Source organism: Cyprinodon tularosa, unplaced genomic scaffold, assembly GCF_016077235.1.
Source record: "Cyprinodon tularosa strain WSP-4 unplaced genomic scaffold, ASM1607723v1 ctg1250, whole genome shotgun sequence".
Lineage (NCBI taxonomy): Eukaryota > Metazoa > Chordata > Actinopteri > Cyprinodontiformes > Cyprinodontidae > Cyprinodon > Cyprinodon tularosa.
This window is the reverse complement of record NW_024038060.1, coordinates 87,501-98,405: the sequence shown is the minus strand read 5'-3', so window position 1 is coordinate 98,405 and position 10,905 is coordinate 87,501. Positions and strand designations below refer to the sequence as shown.

At 45.6% G+C, this 10,905-nt stretch overlaps 1 protein-coding gene across 1 annotated transcript; it reads right to left on the bottom strand.

Moving 5' to 3' along the window:
* Window positions 1-270: 270 nt before the first annotated feature.
* Window positions 271-7,164, bottom strand: myh6 (myosin, heavy chain 6, cardiac muscle, alpha). Its single transcript, XM_038276564.1, has 2 exons — window positions 1,243-7,164; window positions 271-750 (listed from the first exon to the last, which is right to left on the bottom strand). Exon 1 carries the CDS (start codon window positions 7,055-7,057, stop codon window positions 1,253-1,255), a length of 5,805 nt encoding a protein of 1,934 aa, XP_038132492.1. The 5' UTR covers window positions 7,058-7,164; the 3' UTR covers window positions 271-750; window positions 1,243-1,252.
* Window positions 7,165-10,905: the final 3,741 nt, after the last annotated feature.

The window sequence follows — 10,905 nt, the reverse complement described above, 5'->3', positions numbered from 1 at the left end:
AGGCTTTCAGCTGCTCGTCATCCTCAGTGGGCCGAGCTGTCAGCATAGATCACTGCACTTTGGATCTGATAAAATAGATCTATGATCAAGTTTCAAATGAAGTGATGTTGTGGGTTCAGGTCCCCTCAGCCACCATCTGGGTCTCCAGAACCTCCTGACCCGTACTGGTGGCCCAGAGTGGGCCTGAGGAACCAATAGGAAATCTGTTTTTATCAATTCCGGGCTTTGCCTTCATAAATGAGTCAGTGATTGATTTACATGCAGAGAAAGAGCCGTTCTCATCAGCTTTTATTCTCATCTGTCTACAGAGTCTACAGAGCTTAGAAGATCAAATCAAAGCCACTCAGCATCAACATGGCGTCTGCTGAACCAAACATCTCGGCTCTAAATCTGGTGGCTTCAGTCGCTTCAATGATTCCTACAAACATAAACATTTATAACAACCTACATGCAAAGGGTTAAAATTTGGTGAAATGTTGATCAAAATCTACAGTCATGATGATGAAATAATTTATGTTATAGATCTAGAAACATGTGAACTGCACACTGTGTGTATATATCTATATAGAATCACAGCATAGAGTTTGAAGCTAAATGCTGGAAGGTTTGATGGAAAAGCAACATATCCTAACAGGTCATTACAGCAGCTGAGCATCATTTCCACATCAAACACAGTTTTTATTTGTCAGCAGGAAGGTTGTAGAGATCAGAGGCGTGGCGGGTTCGCTACCAGACGTCCAGAACCAGAACCTATAGAAGAAACAGATTTAGAGTCTGTCAGCAGAATCAGAAACCTGAAGGGATGCTGTGTTTCTATGGCAACTGAAATGCTTCTGGATTAATCTGGATCTGAATATGGATTCATGGCTGCACTTCCTGTTTTCTAATCTGAGCAGAAATTATTTCAATCAATTGAATTAAAATCCTGAGGATAAGAACTGAGTGATTAGTTTGAGAGACGAATATCTATGTTTGAATTAAAACACTGACAAAGAAAACATGAATGCACTCCTCATTTTATCACTGTGTTTTGGTTTAATCCCTCAGCGTTAAATAATCCCAGACCTTGAAGGTCTGGACCCTGAAGCTCCAGACCTGAAGACCCTGAAGGTTTCAGGGTCTTCAGGTCTGGACCCTGAAGGTCTGGATCCTGACCTGAAGACCCTGAAACCTTCAGGGTCTGGACCTTCAAGGTCTGGGTGGTTGTTGAGAATCTGAGCCGCTGCAGCATGAAGAACTCACCCAGACCTCCTCAGTCATCCAAGCTTTTCTTGGAGGATCCATCCCTGCTCTTGGCTCTCAGCTTGTTGACCTGCGACTCTGCGATGTCCGCTCTCTCCTCTGCCTCCTCCAGCTCGTGCTGCAGCTTGCGGAGTTTGGCCATGTTGGCGTTTGCCGCCTCCTCTGCCTCCTCAGCTGTGTGTTTGTAGGACTTGACCTTCAGCTGAAGCTTGTCCACCAGATCCTGCAGGCGTGCCATGTTCTTGCGGTCCTCCTCCGTCTGGTAGGTGAGTTCCTTGATGCGGCGCTCGTATTTGCGAACCGCCTTAATGGACTCGGTTCCTCGCCTCTGCTCTGCCTCCAACTCGTTCTCCAGCTCTTTGATGCGAGCCTCCAGCTTGTGGAGCTGCTTCTTGCCGCCCTTCATGGCGAGCTGCTCTGCTTCATCCAGACGGTGCTGCAAGTCCTTGATCGTCTGTTCCATGTTTTTCTTCATTCGCTCCAGATGGGCGCTGGTGTCCTGCTCCTTTTTGAGCTCCTCGGCCATCATGGCTGCATCAGTAATGGCCTTCTTGGCTTTCTCCTCAGCATTGCGGTTTTCTTGTATGGCGTCTTCCAGTTCGTTTTGCAGGCTGAGGAGATCTGCCTCGTGCTTCTTCTTCTGATGGATCAAGCTGGTGTTTTGGGAATGCAGCAGCTGCATCCGCTCTGTTGCATCTGTCAGTTCCTGTTCTGCTAGTTTACGACTCCTGTCGGTCTGCTCCAGGGCCGCCCTCACCTCCTCTAGCTCAGCCTGAATGAGATTGCTGCGCCGCTCCAGCAAAGCCATGTTTTCTCTCAGGTCATCGTTGGCATGTTGTGCGTCGTCCAGCTGGAGCTGAGCATCTTTTAGGAAAGCCTGAAGGGTCTTGACCTGTTTCTGGGCATCTGCTGCCTGCCTGTTGGCTTGGCTCAGCTGGATTTCCATCTCATTGAGGTCACCCTCCATCTTCTTTTTGATCCTCAAGGCTTCATTTCTGCTCCTGGTTTCAGACTCCAGAGAGGATTGAAGAGACTCCAACATTCTTTGGTAGTTCCTCTTGGCCTGCTCCATTTCCTCATCTTTTTCAGCCAGCTTACGCTCTATTTCAGCCTTCACTTGGTTAAATTCCATCTGAGCACGGAGGATCTTGGTCTCTTCATGTTCCAGGGAACCCTCCGCCTCTTCCAGTGCAGACTGCAGTTCAGCCTTTTCTTGTTCAAGCTGCTTTCGGATCTTCTCCAGCTCGTGGGCGCTGCGGCCGCCCTCTCCGAGCTGCTCAGTCAGGTCAGAAATCTCCTCCTGAAGGTTCTTGTTCTCTCTCTTCATTGTCTCCAGTTGATCCAGGGATTCCTCGTAGGCATTTTTCAATTTGAAGAGTTCAGTGCTCAGACAACGAGCTTCCTTTTGAGAGGCTTCCAGTTCAGACTGTGACTCCTCAAACTTTTGCTTCCATTCTGCCAGGACTTTGTCAAAGGTTCTTTGTTTTTTGTCGAGGGCAGCAGATGCAGCGTTAGATCTCTCCAGATCCAGCATGAGGTCTTCAATCTCATTCTGAAGGCGGTGTTTGGTCTTCTCCAGAGATGAACACTTTGCATTCACCGCCTCGATTGCCTCCTCAGCTTCCTGCAGTCTCTGAACCAACTTCTTTTTTGCTTCTTCAAGTTCCTCTGTTCTTTGGATTCCATCAGTCTCATACTTGGTTCTCCAGGCGGATACTTCTGTGTTGGACTTAGACAGAGCTCTCTGTAGCTCCGCCTTGGCTTCCTGCTCCTCCTCAAACTGTTCCCGAAGCAGATCACAGTCATGGCGAGCGGATTGTAGAGCATGTGCCAGAGCATTTTTGGCCTTTACCTCCTCCTCTAGTTGTCTGCGCAGATCTTCAACCTGTTGGTTGTAGGAGTTCTTTCCTCTGGTCAGCTGAGAAATCAAGCACTCCTTCTCCTCCAGCTGACGTCCTAGCTCTCCATTCTCAGTTAGCAGTTTGGCCTTCTGAGTGGTCAAGTCATTGACACTTCGCTGAGCTTCCTCGTATTTACTTTTGTACTCGTTCATGTTGTCTTCCATGGTGCGACACGTTTTCTCTATGTTAGATTTGTTTTTGACGATGCTCTCCATGTTTGAGGCCAAGTCGTCCAGCTCCAGTTTGAGCTCTGTCTTCTCCTTCTCCAGTTTCTGCTTCACACGCTGCAGGTTATCTATCTGTTCTCCCAGTTCAGCAACACTGTCAGCATGTTTCTTCCTCAGGGTGGCAGCGGTAGCTTCATGCTGTAGAGTCGACTCCTCCAGCTCTCTGCGCAGCTTCTGAAATTCAGCGTCTCTCTTCTTGTTTAACTCCACCTGAGCAGATGTGGCCCCTCCGGCTTCCTCCAGACGTTCACTGATGTCCTCCAGCTCACGGGAAAGATCTGAGCGCTGCTTCTCCACCTTGGCCCGCGCTGCACGCTCAGCCTCCAGCTCTTCCTCCAGCTCCTCAATTCTTGCCTGGTTTTCTTTCATCTTCTTCTGGAGCTGAACTGAAGCAATCTGCTCATCTTCCAGTCTTGAGTTTATTTGACTGACCTCAAAGTCCTTTTTCTTTAGTTTTTCTTCCAGCTGCTGCTTGTCATTCTCCAAGTCCATCAGGGTTTCCTGGCTCAGTTTCAGGTCACCCTCCAGCTTCCTCTTTGAGCGCTCCAGGTCCATTCTGACTTTCTTCTCTTGTTCCAGGGAGCCCTCCAGATCATCTACCTGCTGTTCCAACTTAGCTTTGGCTTTGGTCAGACTGTTGGCCTTGTCTTCTTCACTTTGAAGGTCGTCCAGTGTCTGCTGGTGGGCCTCCTGCAGTGCTTTTTTTTCTTTGGTCAACTTCAGGATGTTTTCATCCTGGGAAGCCATCTCTTCCATGAGGTTTTTAACTTTATTCTCTGTAGCATGCTTCTCCTTTTCTACCTTGGCTAAAGTTAGCTCTAGGTCATCGATGTCCTTCTTCAGCTCAGAGCACTCATCTTCAAGCTTGCGCTTCTTAGCTGTAAGATCAGCATTCACTTCCTCCTCATCTTCTAGTCTTTCATTCATCTCTTTCAGTTTGGCCTCCAGTTGAATTTTGCTCTTAATCAGCTGTTCACAGCGTTCCTCAGCGTCTGTCAGGGTGTCCTGTTCAGACTGTATCTGCAGAGTCAAATCATTCTTCTCTTGAAGAAGAGTCACAATTTTCTCTTCTAGTTCCTTCCGCCGTGTTTCTGATTTCTCCAGTGCTTCCTTCACCTTTTTGAATTCATCCTTTATGTTGGCCATCTCTTTCTCTGCCTCTGCACTCTTCAAAAGGGGTTTTATCTTGAAAAACAGCTTCATCCAGGGCCAGTTCTTCACACCCAGAAAGGATCTTAAGTTCCACTGAATAACCATCAGGGCATCTCTGCGTTCCACCAGTTTGGCAAACTCTTCCCTCATCAGCAGCCCTCTGGCATTAGCCTGAATCCTGGTGATGATCCGAGAGAGTTGCTCATCTCGCATCTCCTCCAGGGTTCCCAGCAGCCCGGCTTTGAAGAACACCTTTGTGTGTCCAAACTTGTACTGTGTGTGGTCAATGTCAAGGGATCCCAGCAGCTTTTCAGCACTCTTCTTACAGTCGATGAATTGGCCTTCTGGGATGGCAGAGGGATTCAGGATTCTGTAGCGCTGCTTAAAGTCACCGTAGAGCACCCTGTTCGGGAACCCCTTCCTGCAGATTCTGATGCCTTCCAGAACACCATTACACCGGAGCTGGTGCATCACAAGGCAGTTGTCCATGGCCCCTGGAGTTTTCCTTTCATTCGGAATCAGACAGCGGACAAAGTGGGGATGGGTGGTCTTCAGGTTGGTCATCAGCTTATTCAGGTTTTCCCTGTGAAGAGCAGACACTGTCTGGAAGGAAGAACCTTTCTTCTTGGCTCCTTTGCCACCTGCTTTTTCTGCGCCGTCAGTTCCTGAGTAGCTTGAAAACAGCAGACTTAACAGCTTCAGAGAGGATTTCTGGTAAAGACCAACCACGGTTTCATTTAGAGGGTCTTTGTTCTTGACCAGCCAACCACCAATGTTGTAATCAACAGTGCCAGCGTAGTGAACCAGGGCAAAATGAGCCTCTGATTTCCCCTTGGTTGCCCTTGGCTTCTCAAACATCTTGTTCTTGCCTAGATGATTATCATAAAGCTTAGCCTTAAAGGTCTGGTCGCTGGCTTTGGGAAACATGCACTCTTCCTCTAGAATTGAAAGGATTCCTAAAGGCTTCTCAATCAGATCGATACAGGCCTGAAGATCCATCCCAAAGTCGATAAACTCCCATTCAATCCCCTCCTTCTTGTACTCTTCTTGCTCAAGGACAAACATGTGATGGTTGAAAAACTGTTGCAGTTTCTCGTTTGTGTAATTGATGCACAGCTGTTCAAATGTGTTAAAATCAAATATCTCAAAACCAGCAATGTCCAGCACTCCTATGAAGTACTGACGATGCTGCTTAGTGTCCAGCGACTGGTTGATCCGAACCACCATCCAGTTGAACATCTTCTCATACACAGACTTAGCCAGTGCTCCGATGGCGTAGTAGACTTGGTCAACGCTTTGGCCCTTGGTAACGTATTCGTTCCCGACCTTGACTCTGGGATGGCACAGCCCTTTGATGAGGTCGGCAGAATTGAGGCCCATGAGGTAAGCGGATTTATCTGCAGCCTCAGTACCGTCGGGTTCTGCCTGCTCCTCTCGCTGTTTCTGTTTAAACTTCATGTTGCCGTAGTGCATGATGGCACCGGTCAGTTTGTAGACACCCATTTTTTCTTCAGGGGTAAAACCTAGAACATCAAAGGCACTGTCAGTGGCCATCAGCTCCTCTGAGTCGTTGATGGAGGCGACTGTTACCTCTCCTTGGGAGATGTACGAGTAGTCGTATGGATTATTGGTGATAAGCAGCAGATCCAACAGCTCAGGCTTTTGATTGGACAGGATCTGGTAAAAGATGTGGTAGTTCCTTTCAGCCTTTAGCTGAAAAGTTACACGAGACTTCTCCAGCAGGTACGTCTCGATGTCAGCTGACGACAGTTTACCACTTGTGCCAAAATGAATTCGGATAAATTTTCCAAAGCGAGACGAGTTGTCATTTCTCAGTGTTTTGGCGTTGCCAAAGGCCTCCAGTGCTGGGTTTGCCTGGATGATTTGATCTTCCAGGGTCCCTTTGCTGCTGTCTTTTTTGGCCCCGCCTCCAACTGCTGCAATGCTGGCGAAGTACTGGATGACCCTCTTGGTGTTAACAGTCTTTCCTGCCCCAGATTCTCCGGTGATGAGGACGGACTGGTTCTCCCGGTCGGTCAGCATGTACTGGTAGGCATTGTCAGAGATGGAGAAGATGTGAGGGGGAGCTTCACTCCTCTTCTTACCCCTGTAGGCTGCCACCACCTCGGAGTCGTAGACGGGGAGCCACTTGTATGGGTTGACAGTGACACAGAATAGCCCAGAGTAGGTGTAAATCATCCATGCAGCGTAACGCTCTTTGAGGTTAAATAGCACCGCCGGCTCATGAAGGAACGTAAACATAGCCATGTCCTCGATTTTATCAAACTTTGGCGGGTTTTGGGGATGAACATCTGTCTCCTTCACCGTCACAGTTGTCCCATCCTCCTTCTTGACAGTCACTTTGCCTCCTTCTTTGCTGAGGATCTGTCCTTTCATGAACTCTACTTTATCATCAACAACAAAACATTCGGTCTTGATGTCAAAAGGTCTAGTCTGAGCTTCCAGACGCTCCTTGTCTGACTTCCTCAGAAAAGGAGCAGCCTTTCCAAACTCTGCCATCAGAGCATCACCCATGGTGGACGAGGAAGGTTCAGCCTAGACAGACCAACACGTCAATGAATAATGTGCTTCTCTTCCAGTCCTCCCTGGAGAACTGATGCTGTTTTGAAGAGGAAAGCAGTTTTAAATGCTCTCTTTGAGCCAAACTAGGAAACATCTGATGGCTAAAACCGCTGCTGGACTATATATGTCCATGAAGACACCCTGAGGGCAGATCCTGGACCTTTGGCTGCTGCAGTCCATTTTAGGAAAAGCAAAGATGCACTGCCTCTTATCTGTTTGCTCATATCAGTCCTCCTCAGAGTGCCTTTCAAACATCTCCTCCAGCGACCAAAGAGTCTGCTGCTGCTCCACTTCTTTCACTAAATAATCTTTATTGTAGTTGAACATATTATCTGGGAATCTTCTTTGGCTTTTTAAAGATGGAGCTTTTGTGTTGTTAGCAGCTCTTAGATCTTCTCTCAAAATGTAAGCTGCTGAAGCCTTTCAGGCTCTTCTTCCTGCAGTTTGTTTTATTAGCTGATAAATACAGAATGAATCAGTGTTCAGAGAGGATTTAATGCAGCTGTGCTTTAAGTTTAGCTGTTATGAACGTCCCTGATCTAGACTGTAAATATCAAACATAAAATAAATAAAAGTGGACAGTTTCCCTGGATAGTTTCTGCATTTCAGCAGTAAAGTCATGTGAAAAAGCTTAAAAGAAGCTTCTAACTCTATTAAGTCATTATTGGATTGTTTCACGTTTCCATGTATTTCATTAAATCCAAAGGATGTGAGCAACCTGGTAATACACGTCTTTCAATAGTTATTTCTATTATCTACTGGTTTCTATTTTAAAGCCAAGTGTCACTTCTTGCTTCCTCACATTTTTTTTTTTATTTTGCCAAATTTGTACCTGAGCTGCACCAAAATTCATATATTAACCTTTATCCAGATATCCGTTGTGTCTGGATGTGATAAACCTGGAAGATCGGCTCATTTAATTCATATAAAAAGTATTAAAAAGCTCCTTTAACTTAGAAAAGAAGCCGGTATGTAAAGAAGCTGGAACGTTGCTGCTAATCAGAATCTCCAGTGTTGGTGATGAACTAAAGGGTTGGTGTCTGTTTATCTCAGGAAGGCTTCAGTCTGCAAATAGAAAGCTGACAGCTTTTATCTGCATGCCTGGAGCTTCATTCAGCCTGCAGCCTCTTCTCTGCAGCACTCTGGACATCAGTGGACATCAGTGGACATCAGTGGACATCAGTGGACATCAGTGGACATCCATCTGCTTCCTGTTTGAATCCATTTTAATTCCATTTAATTTAGAAAAATATTTTCTCCACCTCGGGAACAGAGTGTCTTTCTTCTTCCATCCATGATCAGACATTCAGATGGTTCTAGTTAGAAGATGGTGCCCCCTCCTCATCTACAGGGAAACCAGATTAATCCAGTTTAATCCCAGACCGTCATTGATTTTATGAATATGTTCTATAACAGGCTTTTAAATAAATGACTGCAGGTAATAAAAATTATTAGAGTAAAATTTTATAAAACTAATTCCTGCAGACGACAAACCACTGAAATCATGGCAGCAAACATTTGGTTCAACATTCTAAAAAGTGTGTAAATATATCATGTGGGAGTTTTAGAAAAATTTTAATGTTTTGAATTTGTTTTATATGCTGCTGTCCTCTTGGTAAGGTCTCTGAAGAATAATAGATTCTAAATCTCCATGACACAAACTAGATTAAATAAAGTCCAAACTGGCAAAATATCTTATGCTGATGATACGCAGCTATATCTGTCTATAATCCAGAAGAAACTAACCCATTACATAGATTACAGGCATGTCTGAAGACATAAAAACCTGGATGACTCTTAACTTTCTGCTTCTGAATGCAGACAAAACAGAAGTTATAGTCTTTGAAAAATGAGCTGGTTAGTCAGTCACTTAATCTTCAAACTGTAGTTAAAAGCCTTCAGCTGATCCAAAATGCTGCAGCCAGAGTTCTGATGAAAATGAAAAAGAGAGATCATATCTCTCCTATCCTGGCTTCTCTTCATTGGCTTCCTGTTAAATCCGGAATAGAATTTAAAATCCTCCTTCTCACATATAAAGCCTTAAATGGCCAAGCTCCATCTGATATCAGAGATCTGATTGTTCCTTATGTTCCTAACAGAGCACTTCGCTCTCAATCTGCAGGTTTACTAGTGGTTCCTAGAATTTCTAAAAGTAGAATGGGAGGCAGATCTTTTAGTTCTCAGGCTCCTCTCCTGTGGAACCAACTACCAGTTTTAGTCTGTGAGGCAGACACCCTGTCTACTTTTAAGGCTAGGCTTAAAACTTTCCTTTTTGATAAAGCTTCTAGTTAGAGTGGCTCAGGTTATCCTGAGCTATCTCTATAGTTCTGCTGCTATAGGCTTAGACTGCTGGAGGACATAGGGACCCCTTTTTCATCATTCTGCTTCATTCTATCTCTATTCTCCTATTCTGCAGAATCTGTTAGTTCAATCTCTAACGTTCTGCTCTCTCTGCTTTTTCTCATAGTAGCTTCATCTGGTCTGTTCCTGTTTGGCTGTGACTCCATCCTGGAGAGAAATATCAGCTGTGCTGCTGCCATCAACACCTTTGTTTCTAGATGTTGGAGCTTGGCCTGTTTTCCAGTGTAGTCCTGTTTCTCTGACTGTGACTAACTGGATGTGCTCTCTTTCATCCTCTGACATGTTTTTGTAAAAAAAAAGTTCACATTGATCAAATGTGAAGAAGTGCAAACGTAGAAAATGAATCAGAGTTAAAAAGCCAAAGATGAGAACTTTCTATCCTCACATTCATCCTTTCATCGATCAGCAGCTGTTCACTCAGCATGAAATGTGCTTTAATGTGAATCAGATCATAAAACATTGTTAGTTCAGATGGATCCCTGTAATGTTTCCTAAAGGTAAAGAAAATAGAAAACCATTTTTCATTTGAAGGAAGATGAAATGCTGAACCCATTCAAGGCCAGTCAGTTCATTACCAGAACACCTGCTTCCAGGTGTGTTTGCAGGCGAAACCATGACTTTCAGCTCATCCTGTATAAAGGCATCTATGTACCCAGAAACAGACGGCTGAAGCTTGACCTCTGACCTCAGGTCCTTTGCTGGGTCCCCGGCGGCTCAGAGGCCGCCTGTCGTTCAAGGAAAGTCTGAAGAAGAAGAAGAAGAAGAAGAATAAGAAGGAGGAGGAGGAGGAGGAGGAGGAGGAGGAGGAGGAGGAGGAGGAGGAGGAGGAGGAGGAGGAGGAGGAGGAGGACATTTAGGATCTTTAACATCTGCAGGTCAGAAGATCAGCAAGTTTACTGTGTGGATCATTTAAGCATTGAGGAGGATGGATTTGATCCACTGGAACATCTGGATCATCCATCCATCCATCATCCATCATCCATCCATCATCCATCCATCATCCATCCATCCATCATCCATCCATCCATCCATCCACCATCCATCCATCCATCCATCCATCCATCCATCCATCTATCATCCATCCATCCATCATCCATCCATCCATGCATCCATCCATCCATCCTTCCATCCATCCATCCATCCATCATCCATCATCCATCATCCATCCATCCACCATCCATCAATCATCCATCCATCCATCAATCATCCATCATCCATCCATCCATCCATCCATCAATCATCCATCCATCCATCAATCATCCATCCATCATCCATCCATCCCTCTATCCATCCATCCATCCATCCATGCATCCATCCATCCATCCATCCATCCACCATCCATCCATCATCCATCCATCCCTCTATCCATCCATCCATCCATGCATCCATCCATCCATCCATCCATCATCCATCCATCCATCATCCATCCATCCATGCAT

Excerpts from the sequence above, each read along its gene's own strand:
- myh6 (XM_038276564.1), bottom strand. The coding sequence starts at position 7,057 with ATGGGTGATGCTCTGATGGCAGAGTTTGGAAAGGCTGCTCCTTTTCTG.